General features: G+C 49.8%; 8 protein-coding genes across 8 annotated transcripts; 4 read left to right on the forward strand and 4 right to left on the reverse strand.

Moving 5' to 3' along the window:
• Positions 1–2,470: 2,470 nt before the first annotated feature.
• On the forward strand, positions 2,471–3,554 carry AA0111_g11396 (hypothetical protein; the record flags this gene model as incomplete). The annotated part of the gene is made up of 5 exons (XM_028645256.1): positions 2,471–2,733; positions 2,786–2,932; positions 2,988–3,213; positions 3,265–3,447; positions 3,495–3,554. The coding sequence occupies 5 exons, from the start codon at positions 2,471–2,473 to the stop codon at positions 3,552–3,554; spliced, it is 879 nt and encodes a 292-aa protein (XP_028500996.1).
• A 156-nt stretch (positions 3,555–3,710) lies between these two features.
• On the forward strand, positions 3,711–4,004 carry AA0111_g11397 (hypothetical protein; the record flags this gene model as incomplete). Its single annotated transcript, XM_028645257.1, has 1 exon — positions 3,711–4,004. The coding sequence occupies one exon, from the start codon at positions 3,711–3,713 to the stop codon at positions 4,002–4,004; it is 294 nt and encodes a 97-aa protein (XP_028500984.1).
• A 1,269-nt stretch (positions 4,005–5,273) lies between these two features.
• Positions 5,274–6,828, forward strand: AA0111_g11398 (putative alpha-L-arabinofuranosidase B; the record flags this gene model as incomplete). The annotated part of the gene is made up of 2 exons (XM_028645258.1): positions 5,274–5,853; positions 5,903–6,828. The coding sequence occupies 2 exons, from the start codon at positions 5,274–5,276 to the stop codon at positions 6,826–6,828; spliced, it is 1,506 nt and encodes a 501-aa protein (XP_028500992.1).
• Positions 6,829–6,999: 171 nt separating this feature from the next.
• On the reverse strand, positions 7,000–7,491 carry AA0111_g11399 (hypothetical protein; the record flags this gene model as incomplete). The annotated part of the gene is made up of 1 exon (XM_028645259.1): positions 7,000–7,491. The coding sequence occupies one exon, from the start codon at positions 7,489–7,491 to the stop codon at positions 7,000–7,002; it is 492 nt and encodes a 163-aa protein (XP_028500991.1).
• Positions 7,492–12,999: 5,508 nt separating this feature from the next.
• AA0111_g11400 (hypothetical protein) lies at positions 13,000–14,469 on the forward strand (the record flags this gene model as incomplete). Its single annotated transcript, XM_028645262.1, has 1 exon — positions 13,000–14,469. One exon carries the CDS (start codon positions 13,000–13,002, stop codon positions 14,467–14,469), a length of 1,470 nt encoding a protein of 489 aa, XP_028501019.1.
• Positions 14,470–14,694: 225 nt separating this feature from the next.
• On the reverse strand, positions 14,695–15,780 carry AA0111_g11401 (hypothetical protein; the record flags this gene model as incomplete). The annotated part of the gene is made up of 2 exons (XM_028645263.1): positions 14,695–15,570; positions 15,622–15,780. 2 exons carry the CDS (start codon positions 15,778–15,780, stop codon positions 14,695–14,697), a joined length of 1,035 nt encoding a protein of 344 aa, XP_028501003.1.
• Positions 15,781–16,671: 891 nt separating this feature from the next.
• AA0111_g11402 (hypothetical protein) lies at positions 16,672–17,091 on the reverse strand (the record flags this gene model as incomplete). The annotated part of the gene is made up of 1 exon (XM_028645264.1): positions 16,672–17,091. The coding sequence occupies one exon, from the start codon at positions 17,089–17,091 to the stop codon at positions 16,672–16,674; it is 420 nt and encodes a 139-aa protein (XP_028501005.1).
• A 9-nt stretch (positions 17,092–17,100) lies between these two features.
• AA0111_g11403 (hypothetical protein) lies at positions 17,101–17,352 on the reverse strand (the record flags this gene model as incomplete). The annotated part of the gene is made up of 1 exon (XM_028645265.1): positions 17,101–17,352. One exon carries the CDS (start codon positions 17,350–17,352, stop codon positions 17,101–17,103), a length of 252 nt encoding a protein of 83 aa, XP_028501004.1.
• Between the last annotated feature and the right edge of the window lie 4,067 nt (positions 17,353–21,419).

Genomic DNA, 21,419 nt, shown 5'->3' on the forward strand with positions numbered 1-21,419 from the left:
AGTTCTATGAACATCTTGCGCTTAACATCAGCATGAGACGCCATTCAGCCATGTGGTGACTGTCCTTGGTAGGAGTACACGTATAACTTGGAAGGCTCGGCGACTACTACCTAAACAATATCAGGGCTGAGGATGTAAGGATGTAGTAATCCATTGGCGTTTTGTTACACATACCTACGTGACTACACCTCGTTGTGCAAACACCTTTAGCCACTTTGCGCATCCAACATGCGTTGCCACCGACTATCCCTGACATGTATCACGACAAAGATGCTACTGGTAGTTGTCAAAACCTCTGTTTCGTCCACTAATGCTGGACTCATTGGGAATGTGAAAAAAGGCATGCTGGCTGCATATGTTACCCACCATAGCGGATCGCATGCAAGCACCCTTAGTTTAGGACCGGCAATGGGAGCGGCAAAATACATGGGCGAGTGTTGTGCCTGACTCTCAGTCTCTTTAGTTCGCCTGAACACAAGGAGTAGCCTGGCAAAAACTGTGTATCAAAAGGGCCGATGCAGCGCGTCAGATAGAATGGCTCGCGCCATGGCGTAAAACTCACACGTGGCCGGGGATGCGAATTGAGAATGGGCTGATCCGAATGTGGAACATGGCATTATTACTTTTGCTTAACGTAGAAGGCTCACGGTCGGTGTTTTTTGGTTTCCTGCACATTGGACGCCTTATTTTGCTTTTGTTCGCGGAGCGTGCGTTGCCGATGGATCTGCATGTCTACCAAGAATTGAGGGGGCCGGGGCCGAATCATGTTCCTGGCTTGGATCATTGACGAGAGAACCCCAATTAACGTGGGTGCATTGCGTACTCTTGCTGCAACAAACCCCATGGATTTATCGCGCGCACCTGCTATGATATCGCATTGGGCCTGAGGGGGTCACTGAGCCGACATTGCAACGGGCATGACTGAATGAGAATTGACGACCGTGCCATGCCGTGCCCCGTCTCGAGAGCACGCCGCACTGCTCAAGCCTCGCGATCAGCTGGCAGCCTCGCAGACCCACCCTTGTCTCGGGAGCCTCATGTCGAGTCAGGGGCCTGATCGTGAAAGCCTCGCCGATGCGGAGGATTTTGCATATGGGTCCAGCGGCACGGCTTTCGGAACCGAGATAAAAGTAAAGGATTCTTTACACTCACATGTAGGCGTCATAGGTCGAAGATTCAGTTAACACTCCGGTCGTACACCGCACCTCAGTCACCAAAAGGTGAGTGCTGCAAAATGCGGCGGCACGCGTAAGCTGCAGTACCTTGGTGTCGGCGTATTACGCACTGCACCTAGTAACACCAAAACCGCATGTTCTATCGATATTGTTGGATGATGGCAAAACTCAATGCCACAGCCATTCCGCTGTCAGCCAGTCCATGGCTCCCGTTATGGCGATGCCTACGGAGATAGTTGCGCCAGGAGGTGCTGGAAGAGCAAAGTGCATGTGGCACAGTCGTCGTGAACTCAACGGATCGCAATTAGATCAAGATGTCTCCGCAATTTTAGGTTTGACGATGGGGATTTACTGTGGGCGGACATCAGTGGATCGCTGCAGGGTGACAAAGATCCGGGTCTAAGCCTGATGCGACCCACGCTAGTGCTGGGCGCCTGATCGGAGCTGCACGGAGTCTCTGGCTTACCTTCCCTCCAGAACCACCGAACCTTTGAACAACATCATGTTTCGCGCCGACTGCTACTTTCGACACATGGTTTCAGGCTCTGGAAACTCTCGATGACACACCCAAACCCTGTTATCACTGGACTGGCTCAGATGGTGCTTGCCAAATGCTTCCAACGTGGCCAAGACCTAGTTCCCGTAGCTACAGGTTGCACGACTCGAACGAAAACCCTGAGACATGACCGCGTCCTCAGGCAAGGAAACTCCATTTTCGCTGCTGTGGCGGCATTTCTCGTAGTGCGGCGAGGCGGAAATTGGGTTCCGGTTCTGCAGCGATAGCCATGGAGCACCCCTTCGCTAAGGAACCACAAGAGACTACTCCACGAGGCTATGAAGATGCAATTTGAATGCCTGGGCAGATCTTGATAGTAAGAACGCGTCTATGTGTTGGCTATGATGCCTGGATGGTGCGGTCACGCAGAACCATTCGTTGTGATTCTCGGTTCCACACTTCGCGGAGAGTTTGTGCGCCACACGTAGCACCCCGCTGATACGCCAGATTATTGTGCCTAACGTACGGTCCGTGTACCAGCCAAGCTTCGAAGCCAGTGCGACACCAGCGTCGTAACGGTAGCCAAAGCTCCAATGTGCGCTTCACGACATGGATGGAGCTAACGGCCATGTGCTGCAAAGCCCCACTCACCACTGAACATAACATCGAGGCCCTGTGCTAGTTCCGACCCGCGTCCTCGATCTTGTCTCTTTGATCTTGCCCGCCTACCTGCAGCTCGTCAATCGTCTACGTCCGCATGTCTCGCATACTCCCCCGGGCAGGCCCAAGATAATCCAGTATGCAGCTGCCACCAGTGGATGTCCTCTTGTCCTGGCCCACTCCAAATTACGACAACCCTGTCACGCGTGGCCCTGCACTTCTCATCGTCAACTCCATCTTCATATCGCTGGCAGTAATCACTGTGGTTGCTCGTATATATACGCGTATAGTAATAAAGAGATGGTTCGGTATTGATGATGTTTTCATCCTGCTTGCGCTGCTCTTCACGATCGGTCTCACCGCTGTTGTTATCCTAGCGAATCAAAGATTCGGGTGGAATAGGTAGGCATCGCGTATCGCATCTGCCCAAGACATTGCTGACTTATCGCGATAGACATGTATGGGATATACCCTTTGCTATGTTTGTGCCAACCTCAAAGATCGCCATGACGGCCAAGGTTGTTTTCGTAGCGGCAGCGACCTTCACGAGACTTTCCCTACATTGCTTCTATTACCGACTGGTCACAGACACTGGAAAGTCGTAAGTGGTCATTGACATGACTCACAAACTCAACGTACTGACAACTGTGCGATAGATGGTTCAAGTGGGCGATTCATGCCAACGTCGCCTATACGGTTGGCCTCTTCATATCATGGACGTTCATCGGCATTTTCTTCTGCAATCCCGTAAAGAATTACTGGACCATCGGTGCTCCCGCAGACACCTGCATGGACGAAGCGGTCATGACCCTCATTTGCGGCATCATGAGCTGTGTCGCAGATCTTCTTACCACGATAACGCCGATACCCTTAGTTCTTGGTGTAAGTTGATTTGAACGTTCCAAACACGACATTGTGGTTAACAGTCTTCAGCTTCACATGCGGCTCCGTGAGCGCATCGCTGTAGCATCGCTGTTCGGTATGGGATTGATTGTCACGGCTGCCGGAGTCGTCCGTACATGGTATATCTATCGAAGCCTCTTCAATGAGTACGACCAGACCTGGTACGCATATCCACTTTGGATTGCAGCTGCAGTGGAGATTGATTTGGGAGTGGTAAGTTTCGCATGTTCGAACTTTGCAACGATTCTCACCAAGAACAGATATGCGCCTCGGCCCCCGTACTCAAACCCCTCTTCGCGAAGATCCCCTTCATTCTTTAAAAATCACTATCAGGTGGCATACCCTTAAAGAAATCGGCCGGTGATTCATCGAAGACGCTAACCGCCAATCCGTCAGCGTCAAATGGCTCGAGGCGACGATCCGCAGCACCCCGCAGTGTACCGGAACTCGCAAACGACAAAGGACAGAGCTATGAGATGAAACATTGGGCTGATACGGAAGGCGATCTGGAGCGAGGCAGTAGTCAAGAAGCGATCTTGGAAGAGGAGGAATCGCCAAAGAAGGGCATGTCGCGTCTTTGGGGCAAGATTAAAAGAAGTTCGGCAGAAGAGCTGGATTCGGATATGACAATTACGGTGGAACGCGAGGTGGAACTACAAGTCGAGTCGGGACAAAGACGTCCTTCGCGATACGCGACCCATGGAGACCTCCACGAGAACCACATGCCATTACCACCACTAGCGCCAAGATCTCGCGGACATGATCGGTGACGCACGACAAACCCATGATCGTGATGGGCGCGTCGGATCGGAATCGAATATGATGCGCATGAAGAGCATGTATGCCTTGCTCCTATGCGGAATCACGAGCGGAATTCCTGCGGCGCTATATTTCTGGTGGCTTCTTTTTGCATCGCTTTAGCATATGATACCATGTTCAACTACCGTATAAGGAGTTCGTCGTTAGACTTTGAAGTAATTCAATGGGGCCTGGTCGTCCTTATGTTGACGATAAGCTGACAGCACACATGATTCAATGCGTTGCCATGACCGCACATGCGTATACTCAACCCGGGCTTTGTTGGACGTCGATGCTTGACGGCTCACACTTATTCAGAATTCCGGAAATCAATGACGCCATCACGAATCTTATCATCTATTCTGACGGCGCTTTGTCTCCATACCAGAATAGCTTTGTTCTTTGAGAACTCTTTCTGGTTTTGAGACCATAGGTATACCGTTTTTCAATTTACCCGGCGAACATCGGCCACGCCAACTGAGGAAAACCAATCATCCCAACAAGGAAGGCGCCAAGAATAAGCAGAATATAAGCGGTCGATTCACGGTTTCCCGGGCTCCTTCCATCGTGGGACCGCTACTGATGTATTTCAGAATACATGACTCCACTCAAGAGGCTTTTCGAAACCACCTACTACGTCACTCTCGTACACCTACACAACTACCAGAAAGCTTGGAAGAAGGGCAAAATGGTTGCAAACAGGATATCGATGTAGCGGCCAGTCGCGCAAAGTCTAGAATGTGGGACGCTGTGAACTGTAGAGGATAACGACCGATTGCTCATGGGAAGTTACGTTCAGGTGTTTGAACGCATCGGAGCTTACCCCGGGCTTGGAACGCCTGTTTACGAGCGCTAGCTTCGGTCTTGTCTCTCGACAGATGTTCCTCGGCAAAAGCTTAAATCTTCCGGCACTACAACCGTACTACGTCCGTAAACCCTGTCATCCCCGCAAAATATACACCAAAATCTTGGGGAGGCACGCCGCGGAAAACCTGGAGTTGGAACCTCGTGACAGATTAGCGCTCGTAAAGGTACATGCTTCGTCGCTGTTGGAGGGAAAACTCCATACCCCGGATATCGAGCTTCTATTCCCATCTAGTGTGCGGACGGAGAGTTGCAACGATTTAGATGACCATGTCAACAACGATGCAACGCCATTTGTTTAAATATCGCCCATGTACAAACTTTTTGGTTGATCCAGACGATCAATCCTCTTGTGCCAATCGCGACAAAAACCAGACATGCCTTCACAAAGGAACACCCTCGTTCTGGGCCTTGCGGCTACGGCTTCGGTTGTTGCCGCTGGACCCTGCGATATCTACGCCACCGGCAATACCCCTTGCATCGCTGCTCACAGCACCACCCGCGCCTTGTACAGCTCCTTCAGCGGCTCCCTCTACCAGGTCAAGCGCGGCTCTGACGGCGCTACCACCAACGTCGCACCTCTGTCTGCTGGTGGTGTTGCTAATGCAGCAACGCAAGACAAATTCTGCGCTAACACCACTTGCCTCATCACCATCATCTACGACCAGTCTGGTCGTGGCAACCACCTCACACAAGCTCCACCAGGAGGCTTCAAGGGCCCGGAAGCTAACGGCTATGATAACTTGGCTGCAGCTGATGGTGCACCAGTCACGCTAAACGGCCAGAAGGCGTATGGCGTCTTTGTAAGCCCGGGTACTGGCTATCGCAATAACAAAGTGAGCGGTTCGGCGACTGGTGACGCAGCAGAGGGCATGTATGCTGTGCTTGATGGCACGCATTACAATGGCGCGTGTTGTTTCGACTATGGAAACGCAGAAACCAACAACCTCGACACAGGTAAATGGCACAAAACGACACCTTCAATCCCAACTAACAAATGCCGCAGGTAATGGACACATGGAAGCCATCTACTTTGGCGACAACACTGTCTGGGGCTCCGGTTCCGGTAGTGGACCCTGGGTCATGGCCGATCTGGAAAATGGTCTTTTCTCCGGCGCGAACCCAAAGAACAATCCTGCCGACCCTTCAGTATCTTACCGCTTCTTAACCACTCTCCTCAAGGGCGGAGCAAACAAGTGGGCTATCAAGGGAGGTAATGCTGCCTCCGGCGCACTGTCAACATACTACAATGGCGCGCGACCCAGTGCTTCAGGCTACAACCCCATGAGCAAAGAAGGCGCCATCATTCTCGGTATCGGTGGTGACAACAGCAACGGTGCTCAGGGAACCTTCTACGAAGGCGTCATGACATCCGGTTACCCAACCGATGCAACGGAGAGCGCGGTCCAAGCGAACGTCGTTGCGGCGAAATATGCAACAACGTCGTTGACCAGCGGTCCGGCATACACAGTTGGTTCTTCGATCTCGCTCCGTGCGATAACAGCTGGATACACGGACCGATATCTCGCACACAATGGCGCGACAGTGAACACGCAGGTTGTGTCTTCGAGCAGCACTGCATTGTTGAAGAGACAGGCTAGTTGGACAGTACGCGCTGGTCTTGCGAACAGTGCTTGCTTCTCGTTTGAGTCGAAGGATACGGCTGGAAGTTATATCCGTCACTACAACTTCGTGTTGCAGGTGCAGGCGAGTGATGGAAGTAAGGCGTTCAAGGAGGATGCGACGTTCTGTCCCCAGACTGGTTTTTCTGGTTCTGGTAGCTCGATCCGCGCATGGGGGTATCCCACTCGGTATATCAGGCATTACAACAATATCGGGGATATTGCGAGTAATGGGGGTGTTCATGACTTTGATGCTCAGGCGTCGTTCAATGCTGATGCTACTTGGACACTTGAGAAGGGGTTGGCGTAGAGTGTTCATGACCGTGGAGGAATGGATGCTGGAGCACCAATGCTCGCGTAGCTAAAGTAGTTATTTCGAATGACAATGCTAGGTAGTCTTCATTTGATCTCTTTTCTTCGCAATATCTGGTGGGAGCTAATCTGCGATCTTAGCGCGATCTTAGGCAGTCACTGATAACAGTCATGCTCGCCCCTCCGCCCTACGTGCTGCTTCCATAAGCATCTTGGCCTGAAGGGGAACGTTTGTAACCTGGCCTGCAAAGATCTCGTCAATAGGGATCTTCTTGCCATAGAATCTTGCATTCTCATTGTATCTCTCGATGACGATAGTTGTGTCCAACTGAAGCCCACAGTAGACTCCTCGGCTGTTCATATAAGTCCATAAAGGCTTATGTGTCTCGGACAGTTCGACCTCCAATAACCCACCAACTCCTATTGGCCCTGCTACAGCACTCAACTCACCACCTAGCGTAAAGCGGAATCTGTTGAATGATTTGAGTGCTTCGTAGCTGTTGATTACGACAATACAGTCGTAGATATCGATTCCAACCATGAAACCGAGACCCAAAGTTTGGACGTGGATTCCAGATGGCGGGGACCAGTCACCGTCTTCTTTCCTAGCAATGACGACGCCGGATCCACCAGCAGTAGAGACTGAGAATCCACTGCGCATGACAGTGAAGATAGCGAGCCCGACACAATTCTGGAACACCCTTTGCGGTATCTTAACCACGACCTTCGGTTTACTTCTTGGACCTAGGGAATCAGGTGCTGAAGACCGCTCGGGATAGCAACCATCCTCTGCGAAAAGTTAGCGATCTTTTCTTAAGCTGGTAGAGTAAACATACTGCAGAACGATGACAATATTCGAGCCGCTTTCTCGCACTCATGATCAAGTGTAGTCGGCCACCACGCTTCAGATCCGATTCGATTCGAGAAGCTATTCAGAGAGCCACCTATTTTTTCGAGTCCAGATACAAGTCTGTCTCCTAATCGCTTTTCCCGGGAGATAGGAGCGCCTTCTTCTGAAGATTCAAACGGAGACTTGGTTGGAGGCATTGATGAAGGCACGAAGGTGAATGTAGAGTTATGCTTGGGACTGGAGACTCTGTAAATGAGCTTTTGGAATACCATTCGGTGAGCCTAGCTTTCCGAGCCGAGATCTGCTGTCGAGATTGAGAGGAGCCCTAGGGACCAGTAAGCTTATTCAGTGCACAGAGTGCTCAGGCATCGTAGCATCATCGGGCCGAATACGAGGGTAGGCTGCGCATTGGTATCTTACATTGTAAAGTATGGTATAAGACACGAGATGTGTACGTTGACCGCATGGTGGCTGGAGCATCGAAACTACTTAGTCGACTGTATTTTGGCATGCGCTGAGCAACTTTCGCGATTGAGTAGCAGAGTAAAACCAGTTGACCGGTGCGAGCTTTATCGGAGTCCGAGGGCCCTAGTCGCGGGCGCCAGCATCGGGGTCCGCGCAAGCCGAGGGATAACTGAGAACAACATCGCCCACTCCTGCATTCACACCAAGCCAATCTACGACAGCCAACATTATCCATCACAACATGGCGGAGCCGAGTGTCCGTAACGAGCAGGTCGCATCTTTGTCTCGTGCAGTAAATTACCCTTCTTGCTACTAGCGTATGTAGGAGATTGGAGCTGACATTCACACTAGTGTGAGAACTGTCGTGCCAGAAAGGTAAGCATGGAGTTGGCAAACATCATGCGACATCAGACTAAATGTATGCAGACGCGCTGCAACAAGAATTTCCCATGCTCGAGCTGCCAGATTCTGGGTGTGCAATGTCAACCCACTTCGAGAACAACCGAGCAGCGCCCTCGCATTGTCATATCAAACCAGTAGTATGTCGCGCGAAACCTCTGTCCTTACGATGTTATCTCTAAGAACCCTAGCGAGAAGCAACTCGAAGTAATTCAAGAACGTCTCCGTGCTATTGAAGGAGATCTTAAAGTCATCGCGCATAGATCGTCAGATAACGACGACATTCGGTCCTCAACAACATCAACAACGAATCAAGAGACTTCTAGACCACTAACTCCGTTCGAAGGAGAGTCATCCTTCAACAAGGAGACTTTGGAGGCCAGCAGAGCCGCCAGCAGCATACTAAGAACAAACCCAGATCCCGAAGTAAGATCAGCTTTGTCGTCATTACATAACAACCTGGTCGCCATTGAGATATCGGAGCAGCAAGATAACACAAATCATCATAACAAGGGTGTTCAGAGGAAGGTCAGCTTACTGCCGGCTGATGTTGTCATCGCTGTAGTCAAGAAGGCGAAAGGTTGTCCTGGTGATTCTGGTCCACAACAAGCGCTAACGAGTACTAGTGACACCACTATTATCTGCAGTCTCAAGTAGTTGGACCGATTACACGCGGTTTGAACACCTCTGTCAGAAGGTGTACTTCCCAGTAGAGGAGCTTTCCGTCGGGTCGATGGCTTTAATGCATGGTGTACTCTTCCACATTTTCCAAGACCTCTCTCAGCATGACGACCCCATGTTTTCGGAATACGACCTGGAAGACTGCGCAAAGGTTTGCAAGGCAAACTTCCAGGAGTGCTTACGGAGCTACGAAAGCTTTCTTGTGCCAACACTCGAGAATGTTCAAGCTCTCTACTTAGCAGTATGGGTACTCACACCTGTCGTGTGAGCCTCTTACTTACGGTGTTGCAGGCATATGGAGCCCAGGAGGAGTCACAACTTTCCTTGTGCTGGATGTACGTCTCCGCAGCACAGACTATGTGTCAGACGCTGGGCTATCATCGGGAGTCATCCTATCGCAACGACACGCCAGAAGTAGCCCAGTCTAAGCGTCATGCTTTTTATGGTCTCTACGCAATCGATAAGAACCTATCCCTCGTTCTTGGCCGATCTTCCAACTTCAATGACAATGACATCGACGCCGAGCCAATTATTCTTTCTTCAGACCCTGGGCAGTGGCCTTGGGATGTGTATACCCATATCTGCTACCGGTTTGCCCGGATTCAAGGTGACACCTACGACCAACTATATTCAGCAAGTGCAACAAAACATTCTCAATACAAACGGTCGTGTTTTGTGGAAGAGCTGTCGGCACGAATAATCGATTTACGGGAGGAGCTACAGTTGGTACTAGTACACTAATGCAACTCTAAGACATCATCTCTAACAAAACCGCAGCTTGATTCGTCCGGCGCATATTATTCTGAAGTGTTACAAACAGCCAAAGAAAGCGCAAACTTCATCGTCTACGCGGTGCTGTCAGTCGTGTATAGAGCCGAAACCCGCTTCTACGATACTGTGGAAATATCCAGCCGATGCTACGATGCTTCAAGAAAGAGTCTCGAAAGTCATCTACAATGCTCTATCGGCCTCAGAACGTGCAGCATTTACCAAAAGATAGGCTACGTTAAGAAGTAAGTTGGAGTCAGTGGCACTGTACTCGTGATTCTCATTTTTTCCACCTGATGTCTAACTAATATCCACGCTTTAGCACTTTGCTGATCCCTTCTTTCACACCGTATCTTGTCGTGTTTACCCATGCCATAGCCACGGCCAACGACAGAGATCTAAAACTCCTTGAAGATACTGTCGACTCACTGGCCTACTTTCAAGACTGCTCTCCTGGATCCTCCCGCCTCTATTTCATTTGTAAATCTTTCCTTAACACGGCAGAGACGCTGATAACTTCACGGAAAAGCTTCAATGGGCTGGAGCAGCACGAGGATGGCTCATTGGTCTTTACAACAAAACCCATTGCAACTGCGTTGGATCGGCAGACGCTCTGCCACGAAATTCCCGCTGCCTGGAATGGTTCCGTATTTCCTGGCGCAGCTGGCACCGAAGGTAGTCTTGACTTGGATACTTTTAGTTTTTGGACTAACTGGCTGGGATCAACTGAATCGGTTGCAGACGTACTGCGTTAGTATTTCTGTTTTCAGATGTGAGGGAAGCATTCGAGACTAGCCTTGATACGGCTGAGGCAGATAGAATGCGATGTCGATGGAACAGCTGACAACTTGCTGAGAGCTGTCTGGATGATCATATTTCGCACTTGGCAGGAATGAGCCTATCTATCACTTTCACTGCGATACGATACAGTGAAACCCGACAACGTTGTACCTACGGCTCACCACCAGAACATCTACAATATCAATAAGGCTATCCGCTGTGCGTTTTATTCTAGTTGATATAACATTATATTATCGAACTCTTGTACTCAGTTCCGAAGCACATCACGCGCTCTCGTTTCCGCGGAAACTTTCCAAGCTAAGTAGGTTCCCTCTCTGCTTCCAAGAGTCACGCGGTTTTCTGTCTTTCCGGGACGGAAGGTCGTGTGCTATCCCAGGCATAATCCGTCCAGGGTGCACCACATTGAACAGCGTAGATCCGATCAACATCAGCAAGGAGTCGAGACAGTATTGGTACACCTCGTGCCTGGGAATCGAACTGTGGATGCCATTAGAGTACTCAATAAGTCGAAATATGATACGCGCCTGGAAGATGGTTGTTAGCAGTTCTCTGTTGATCAACGTCACCGAAGCGGGCCAGAGCTTACAGTTATGAGCACTATGACTGCATACTCGACACAGAGTAGCCTGATAAACTGCTTCTGCTGGATCCCTGCACTGTTTCCTCGTATGCATCCATAGAGACGCAGCGAGAAGACCAGGAACACGCAAATGAAGAACTGCTGAACACCAAGCCCTCCCATGTAAGTATGTAGTCCTTGATGAACATTTAGTATCAACCAGATGTATCTCATCGTTCATGAATGCATACCTTGTAGAATAGTACTTGGCTTCGCAGTCGTATCCGCAGCTGTGGCTGCGCCGTAGAGCTGGATAACAAGAGCACTGAATCAGGATCATTAGACTACCTTCCGTTGCTCTTGTGATTGGAAGACTCACAGGATATCCAAACCCAAGAAGACCTGGCCAAACCTCCACGCACTGAGAAATCCCAATTTGCCGGTAGAGGTACAATTCCAAACCATTCGACCCATCACCATGTAAACGAAAGCATTGAGCCAGACCGGAGCAATCTGTCTTGTCAGAACTTGCTATCTTTGTTCGTAAGGCAATCACTCACCGCGATGAGTACAAACCACCCAGAGTAAAGCCCTAGACTGTCGGCGTTGTTGATGCTCAACACTCGCAAAACGTAGGCGATGAACTGGAGCAAATTCCCCATGATAATGGCCCAACAGTACACTTTGCGATACAACAGGGCCTGGGCAAGATGCACAAGTGTAGCTATTGCGAATAGAACAGCAAACACATACGCAGCTGCGATCGAAGGACAAAAGTCCCATTGGGTTTTAGGCACGCGAAGAACTGTTTGATCTGCTATTAGAGCACAGCACAAATCGGGTCCTTCGACATTGTTCTAACGTACCGTGACAGTTTGTGGTCATCTTGAAAGTCTCTTAGATAGCTAACAAGGGATGGTTCAGTATAGCAATGATAGCGATAGCGCACTATATGAGGTTGAAGAGCAGTATGTTTCCTGTCAGTGTCGATATAGCATTCCAGCCGTAGAATCTTGGTGTTCTTATACAACTTAGGTGCCTTGAGTCATGTTGCACAGGAAATTAGTAGGTGGTAAGGATGTCGCGATCTCTGCGGCGTCCGAGGCGCCGGAAATGTCAGCGTCTTGAGACTCATCACGCACAATACACGACCGGCCGATAAGCTGGAGAAGTGCCTAATGTTACGAGAGTCCTTGCACTATCTCAAGGTCTAGGACGATGTGCACATATCTTGAGGGATACGTGGAAACTATGTTGCTTCGCCACGGCGTCCGAGGGTCCGGCGGGCCCCGTGGAAGGGAGTGCGTAAATTGTGATGGCTTAGGCCCTTCCCCAATGGACACACCGATGTTTGAGGAGTCGAAAAATGTAGATTTCGGTGATCCAATCGGCACCCTTGTCCAGAACAAACGCTTCAATTCTGTATGGTGCGAGACGGCCGGAGCGGACGCCAGAGCCAAGAGCTTTCCTATATCGCGCATGCCAAGATCGCTATGCGGCAGCCCATGACATCTCGGGAGGACTAAAGCGCTTTCTAGAGACAGTTTGATGATAGATCGCTGCGTCGCCTCTATAAGTATCCGTAGCTCCTACAGCAAAAGTCTCACACTCACCTCATGGATGTACAACAAAGCGACTCCTTCAAAATGGCAATCAAAGTTCTACCATCCCTCCTGCTAGCATCCAGCTACTATACTTTTCCGACTCTTGCAACTGGTACTATCCATCCCCATGTCGATGTTGCCATCATCGGAGCCGGCTTCTCAGGACTCACTGCTGCAAAAGAGTTACAGGCAGCAAACAAATCTATCGTTGTACTGGAAGCATATGACCGAGTCGGTGGTCGCGTCTTCGATGACAAGTTTCCAGACGGAACTGTAACGTATCGAGGAGCTCAGTTTGTTGGCGCGGCCCAAACCAACATGGTCGCTATGGCCAAAGAGATGGGCGTCGAGCTCATCCCTACATACAACAACGGAAGCACCGTTCTATTCATCAACAACACCCGTTCGAAGTTCTCCTCGGATTCCAGTGTCACCGGAGATTTACCTGTGGATGCTGCCAGTCTCACTCAGGTGGCAACCACTGAGATGTTACTCAATGACCTTGCGAGCGAGATTAACCCCGTGGCACCCTGGGACCATAGCCGAGCCAACGAATGGGATAGCCAAACATTCGCGTCTTGGCTTGACACGAAGAATCTCTCGTCCACAGCGAGGTTTGTGTTCGACATCGCAGCTTCGACTGGCTTCTGCGAAGAATCAGGCGAGGTTTCTTTCCTCTCGACTCTTCTTAGCATTGGCACGTCGCGAAACGAAACTGGGTCGGGATCATTCAACCAGATTACTAGCTCGGTCGATGGTGCTGAATCGATGATCTGCAAAGGAGGATGCCAGAGCATTGCTATCAAAATCTCGGAACTCCTCGGCTCTGAACATGTAAAGCTCAATGCGCCAGTACGTATCGTCAGGAAAACTGAACATGGATATGAGATCAGCACAGATGCCGGAAGTGTGACATCAAAGAAGATTGTAGTCGCTATGCCGCCTGTCATGTCATCAAGGATACAGTGGGTCCCTCCGATGCCCGCGGGACGAGACCAAATCTCGCAGCGGATGCCTATGGGTTCGGTTGCCAAAGCTATCGCGAAGTACAAGACTCCCTTTTGGAGGGCTGATGGGCTGAACGGCCAAGCCTTCAGTAATACAGGACTTGTAGTGAGTACATATGATGTCTCACCCGAAGACGGGTCCTCCGGCGTCCTACTAGCGTTTATGCATGCGGATCGGGCACGCAAGATCGACGGGAAATCCCACAAAGATATTCAGGCTATGGTCACTAAAGACTTCGTTAACATATTTGGACCAAAGGCTTCAGCCGCTACAGACTGGATTATCCAACAGTGGGACCAGGAAGAATACACGCGCGGCGGATATAACAGCAACTTCCCTCCTGGAACGCTTACCAAGTACGGCCCATACATTGCAACACCATTCCAGGGCATTCATTTCGCTGGAGTGGAGACATCACTATTTTGGCGAGGTTACATGGATGGGGCGATAAGCGCAGGTAAGAGAGTGGCGGCTGAAGTATTGGACTCCCTGAATTACATTTGAGGCAAGGTTGTGGCGCCTCCAAGACGCACAGAGCATGTGACAGTTGAGACGATCACATCACAAGTGACAGGGTTTAGAAATGTAGATTGGTCTTGGAAGATCCTCATGTATAATATGGTCGTTTATCATCAGCAAAGAGAACAATAAAATGAGAGTGGATGATATGTATCCTTGGCTTGGAACAGCGTTGTACAATTATATCAGAATATTACTCATAACTTTCTGTCATAAGAACCCACCTTCCTTCTCAGCTCGAGCCTGAGCCTGCTTCTTCTTCCGATCTTTAGCAGCGGCTTGACTGTCCATAGCTGCCTTTGGGAGACCGACCCGCTTAGTGGCTCGTTTCCGTGCAGCCTCGTCCCTTCTAGCTTGCTTCTCCGCGTCCTTCTGTTGCTTTAGCATGGTGTGCGCTCGCGCGACAGCCTGATCACACTCCATCTTCTCGTATTTGAGCTTGTATGCCTTGACCACGTCTTTTCCTGTCTTCGCATGTATACCCATGATCGCTTCTATGAGAGTAAACTCCGGATGTAGGAAAGGCTTATCTACAATATCAGCGACCGAGATCAAAGTTCCACCGATGTTGATCGTTTTGATTGAGAAGGGAATAGTGAGCCAGCTAATGTTTGCGTCATCATCGTCAACGCGCTTCTCGAATTTGTGGTCAAGGATCTTGATCAGATTTTTCGGGATCTCGCGCCTGCCCTCAGCCCAATCGAACTTGTTCATACCGCCATGAACGTCGCGGTTCGTCTCAATATTGGCGGACATGGCAGGAGCGACATGTTGAACATGCTTCCGGGCTAAGAGATTTACTTCGCGGCGGCGCTCGTGGCCGGTTGAAACAAACTTCGGTACAGGAATGTGCCTCTGCTTCCTCATGCTTTCGAAGATCTTGTCAGTATCGATGGACGGTTTCATTGACGCAGCGACTGCGAGAGTGTGGTAACGTCGTGCTGCTTTGTCCTTATAAGTCTTTTCACTCTCCTTGATTTTCTTATGTTGGTGAGACCTCCTGAGCTCGTTGCTTGAGTCGTTATTGGCGGCGAAGCGTTCGGCTTTGCATTTCTTGGTACTAGGGTCTTGAGCGGATCTTTGAGGCTGTGAAATATGGTTAGAAGTTATCATTTGAGCAGCGTGTGAGACACTTACAACGGGAGGCAAACCAAGGTCTGCAGTAGTCTCATCTTCGAATAAACTGTTCAGAACCTCATTTTCCCCGAGCCCAGAAGGCGCGAATGTAGTTGAAAATAAGTTCTCTGCCCCAGGGACAAGGATTCTGTACTTTCTGACGATGGGTGTTGTGGACATTTTGCAGATATTGATCCAGTCGGAAGAAAGTTTCTGGTTGGAGATAACCTGGGTCGAAAGTACAAGAAATCGAGAATGCCTGGGTGTTGAGGAGTGAATTTCGCAGGTACCGAGTTGGCGCCTGAGCAGAATTCTATACTCGTGCAAGGAAGTAAATCTGGAATGACTGCCTATTCATGATCGATTGTGTATACAGCGTCAATGGTTACATAATGCAAAGGTTATCGTGGAAGTATTAGTGAAAAGGCTACCTTACTCTAGCAATAACCTAGCAGCACTTTGAAATGGTATGAATCAAGAAGGGTCAGATCACAAAGCATACTCATGGTTGATAAGCTCTACTCCAGTTGGAGACTTACAATCTGTTGCGTCATTCAACATTTGGGCAAGCTGTCAGAACGAAATTAACCCCGACCGTCTGAGTCTCTTGTCGCGTGTGCGCTGCCTCTGCATTGTACCTACTGTCTGGTCTACCGTGACACAAACGCTGGATCTTTGAGCTTGCTCACTGATGAAGCCGATAGGCATCCTTGGATGTGGGGATGAGCTTCGACTCTGTTCATAGCTTGCGATTTCGACACTGGACATCTCTAGGGGTTGTTTGGTATCGTACACTACTAGCTTTTCTTTACAAACCAACCAGCTTTAATACTTATGCAGGGCTATTAATGTCTTAGAACTGGACGTTAACTAAACCCAGCACTGTCTCAAAACGCAAATCCAGGTTGGAAAACAAAGTTGACAAGAATGGATCGTATTGTTTAGTTTTTCATTTGAACTAGACGTACCAACGGCATGTTGGTGTTGAAGTCCATTTTATGCCTTTGCAGCCTGGTGTTGAAAACAGACTAAGATAACGACTACAGAATCTGCCCTTTGCTCCTCCCTCCCTTATTTTGCAGCAGATAGGTATTTGGTTCTTATCTGGTGCTGTGAAGCGCCGTTCATGTTCTTCCACTGACACACAGCTCCTCTAGGTTCCCGCGGGGTAGGGTTAGGATATGGGATCGTAACGTTGACTGTTGCGGATCCTAGTTTTTCGTTGCTATAGTACCATTGGTCGCATGAAATGGCCTGGACGCATTCTTTGATGACAGCGTCACCGGAGCTGTACGCATAGACCATATCTTTCCCACCGAACTGATTCTTGTCCCTCCAGATGAACCACACTCTCAGCTTAAAGGTGTATACCTTTTGGTATGCGAAGAGACTCTTCTTCGGTTCAACTCCAAAGGTTCGCTCGCATCCTTGAACTTCCGATGTCTCGTTTGACTGAAACGTTTTGTTCTCGACAGTCGCGCCAACATTCATGCTGAATCCTCATCCAGAGAAACTTGCGCCGGCAGTGACGCCAGTCATGAATTCAGTCCCCTTGATCACGCGACTGCCACGCTCGAGTCTCCTTGTCTCGTGAATCGTTTTGTCCAGGTCGTTATGGATGGTGAATTGTTCAACCCAGTCCTCTTGGACAAAGTAGACATCGTGGTAAGCAGTTAGCCACCAGTTGCCATCGGCGTAGAGAGGCATGACCTGCTGCCCTACGAAATCCTGCCCTGAAGGCCTGTAATGCATTCTTTTGGCATATGATCTGATGCAGTAGTCATCATATCATCTCCAGTCTTGGATTCTTTGGTGTGGATCTCCTCAACGGCTGTCATATCATCCTCGAGGTCAAGGCTGTGCGGAGCCATAATGTAGATGTTCGTTATAGCAAAGGTAGGGTGGGTTCTTTAAACAAGAAAGATATCTCCAATTGCGACTACAAGATGGTCTTGATGAATTTGATGTGTTGTGCGATGATGTTTGTTAATCAGATATGTAGACTCAAGCATCTTGTGTATCCGCCGGGTGCTACCTCCGATCTCGGCTCATAGGAAGATTGTTCGCCTGTGTTAGTAACTGGATAAAACAAAGACTGCATCGTTATCACGCATACGTCAAGCTGTAATGCACAGCCTTTTTTCCGCCAAGGCATTGGAATGCACATGCACATCTCAGTTGTCAGGCTCGAGGCTGTCTCTCTGTTCAAGTTTGCATCCTCTACGTGGGATTGGTTCCATAGAAGGTTAGAATCTCTCTCAACAAGCTCGCTCCTGCAACTAGAAGCACATGACTGCAAAACATATACAAGCAGGTGATCATCTATACCTCTTCTGTAGAGGCCTAAGTGATTAGAAGTACGAGGAGTGCTGAAGGGTGGGTCTCAAGACTCATTCGGCAGGAAGGATTCGATAGTCGAGCCCGAGCTGTTGAGTCCATTGCCCAAAATACTATAAAGTCATGATGCGAAGGAACACCAAAGCTGATCATCAAACTAATGGGGTGAACACAAGCTTACATGGGAATCGTAGAATACCAATCCGTACAGCAGAGCCTACGTTCAACCATGAGCCATCAACTACATGACGGTCAACGGAGAGAGCCGCAACGACCAGATGTGGAGCAGATGCTCTTGTTACACCACCGCTAGTTTCGTTATCGGAAGCTAAGTCGTACTCGGAAGTGATAGTTCAGCGGTAGTGCGTTTATACGTTCCATTAGCCTTCATCTCGTACATACACAAGAATGAACGGGGTGCACGCCAACTTCAGATCAAGCACCGTAATGGTGCGAAAGGATGGGCTTTGGATCTAAGCTTCAACTCTAGAACGACTGCGGGTGTAGCCTTGTGCATCTGAACCCAGCCGACATGCGTAGCTACGACACTAGCTGTCTCTTCAGCGGACTTGATATTTTTCTACAAAGTTGCGATCTAACAATACTCTGTAGACATCGACCAATCACATTATATCGATGTCTGGCACTCAGCGAGCAGGTCTTGGCATTGAGCTGAGACCAGCAAAAGCAAGCAAGGAAAAGACGCAGGTAATCTAGAATGCTCCAGCCACATCACGCTGTCTGCTTCATCTCCAAAGCCCATTACCCCCTTCGGGGCTGGCACTGACCGTAGACACAACGCAGATTAGAGGCGTTACGACGCGCTAGCAACATCCTTGTTCAGTCTACCCTCCCACACCAATGCGCGCTCCTTTCTCTGCTTTGATTTCGGCCGTTGATCTTTCTTTCCTTCGCTATTCGCCTGCTTTGTTCCAGTCCCTTGTTTTGCTTTATCTCGGGTACTCCCTTCGTTCCGTCTTGACTGTTTCGCTCACCCTCCACCTCGCAACCGATGGCGTCTTGTTTTGCTTTGTCTCGGGTACTGCCGTCATTCCGTCATGGCCCTTTCGTTCGCCCCCCACCTTCCAGCCCATCGCGCCCTTCTACAGATGGAGTTAATGCTGCTAGGTAGAATTAGTCTCACTCTGAATGGAACAGAGCGTTTTCAAGATCGGTGTGCGCTCGGCCTCCACTCGGTAAGGATATCGTCCACAGTTGTCATCAGCCTCTCCCATCAACAACATGATCGTGCGATGATTCTGGGGAATGCAGAGTAGACATGCAGTCATTTTGCACCTTGTTACCAAGTTGCATCGGGTTTCGACAGGATCTTAGAATCTACGTGATTTGGTATAAGGCGATGTAGCATCTAAGGTCCGTATAGATATGGATCGGTAGTGAGACTGGAGAGGTCATGAAGCGCGATGACATGGCGAAATAGTGCTATCTTCTAACACTGACCGTACTGCTAAGTACCCTCTTAATTGGTTTCGCGTTTGCGCCCGGAGGAGCGCTCTTCTAGCGTCTGTATACAATATTTTCACCCAAGTATCTGCTCTGGCGATAGAGCTCAAATTCCTTAGTGATCGCGTCGAGGTCATCAGGCAACAGACGAAACTCATTGGCGACAGTCGCATTTCGCGCGAACCAGTAGTAAAGGTTTCGTATAGAGCTCGTCTGATAGATGACAGTCGCTCTCTCGTTTCTGCAGAATCCAAGAAATAATCACCTTTCAGTATCCCCAACATTATACAAATCGGATTCGTGAGCGGACCTACTTTGATCGTGTGGAAACCGGCTCCAATATCTTCGTAAAAGGGCCGAGCTTAGGTATTACGCGCATAGACAGGGTACATTGTCGTGGGGTAATCTAACGTGGCTCTACCCGCAAGCCTCAACAGTTAGATGCAGCCACCGTACCCTGCGTCTATCTTCCTTTTGTGTATACTTATCTCGTAACAGAAGTAGCTACTTCATGCTAGACTTGTCGCACTCGATATCAGATACCGCAGATTTGCTAACCACGTTGAGATCATCAACGTCTTCGTTTTCATAGCCTTCACCGGCTACGTCGCGAATCGTCAACGCTTCGTGCTGCCAACCGCCGAAATGGTGCATGGACCAAGTTAGTATATGTCTCACTTGCAGTTCGTACAGGGACGTTCTTGCACACTGTCTAAGTCTTTCCATCTGTGCTTGCTATTGGGGTTTGCATCAGAATGATGAGATATCGCGTGAAGTGAGGTTGCCCCCCAGGCTGCCAAGGAAGCCACCGTATGGAGGACAGCCGCCGCCAGCAGCCAGTAGACCCGCCTGCACAGCTACATCCACTCGCAACAACACTCAGAAGTCGGCGCAAGACGCAGACGGAGCGGTAGTGTCCTCGCGCATGGAGAATGTCAAAAAAGACCGCGCAGCATATACACGCCGACGCCCACCAGGGAGATGCTGCAACTCCGCGAAAAGCTTATCAAGCAGAAGAGCACGCTGCCGATAGAACTGCGGGCTGAGGAGATCGGTCTCAACGGCTCTATATGCAATCGATAGGTTCCAGACATTACTAGGCCCTTCTGCAGCTGCAGAGCGCGGCGAAGGATCGCCGCCCACATCCTCCTCTGTTGAAGCAAGTACAAGGACCTCCGGAACTGCATCTTCGCCAAGCTATATGGACGATACGGTTTCGGAACCATCCCGAGCACGCCGCAGCTAGCCACCAAAGCCATCAAGTGTATAGAGCGGACGCCGATTCTTGGGTACGTGGGGATCAGGAATACGTGAACGATGCCGAGCGTTGGGGGAACACTGTATGTACAGCGGACGCGACAGATGAGGCGACGCGCCTCTATAAGCCTAGAAACACAGCACACAGTCAGTAAGACAAGTATCCAAGTGGCCGGCCAAGCGCATTTGGATGGTGGCTAGTCAGATGCTGGTAAGCCTGTCGAATTTGAGTAAGCAGTGCTGATCGGGAAATTTGTGTCTCGCTATGATGAAAGAGCTAGCAAGCGCGACAGTGGTAGTAGAAGATGTAGAAGTCTCTGTTGTGTGCGTGACTCAAAGATAGTGCGAACACCTCAGGCTCTGACATGTGTCAGTCTCAAACTAAGAAAAGCGGAGCTGCTCATTTAGTCGCGGCTCGCTCGGATTTGTCCGTGCCTCGCTATCTTTACCACCGCGCAACCGAGACTAGTCAGGGGCTCGAGCGGCAACCCCTGACGGTTCATGGAATTGACACCTATCAGCGTTCAACTCAACACCTGCTAGCAGCTCTGATCAAGCTTAGCGGCAACAGGCACTCAGCATCTGCCTAATTCAGCTCACCGGTTTTACCATTAAATCCAACCATGGGATCAAATCCGATCTTGAGTGCACATACGAAGAGAAGGCGACGCTAGATGACATCCTTGGTCGTGCCGCGGGTTGCAACTGGAAGAAACCCAAACCCTTAGCCGCCAACAACATCGATAGTGCAACGATCCTTA

Source organism: Alternaria arborescens (genome assembly GCF_004154835.1).
Source record: "Alternaria arborescens strain FERA 675 chromosome Unknown contig_49, whole genome shotgun sequence".
NCBI lineage: Eukaryota > Fungi > Ascomycota > Dothideomycetes > Pleosporales > Pleosporaceae > Alternaria > Alternaria arborescens.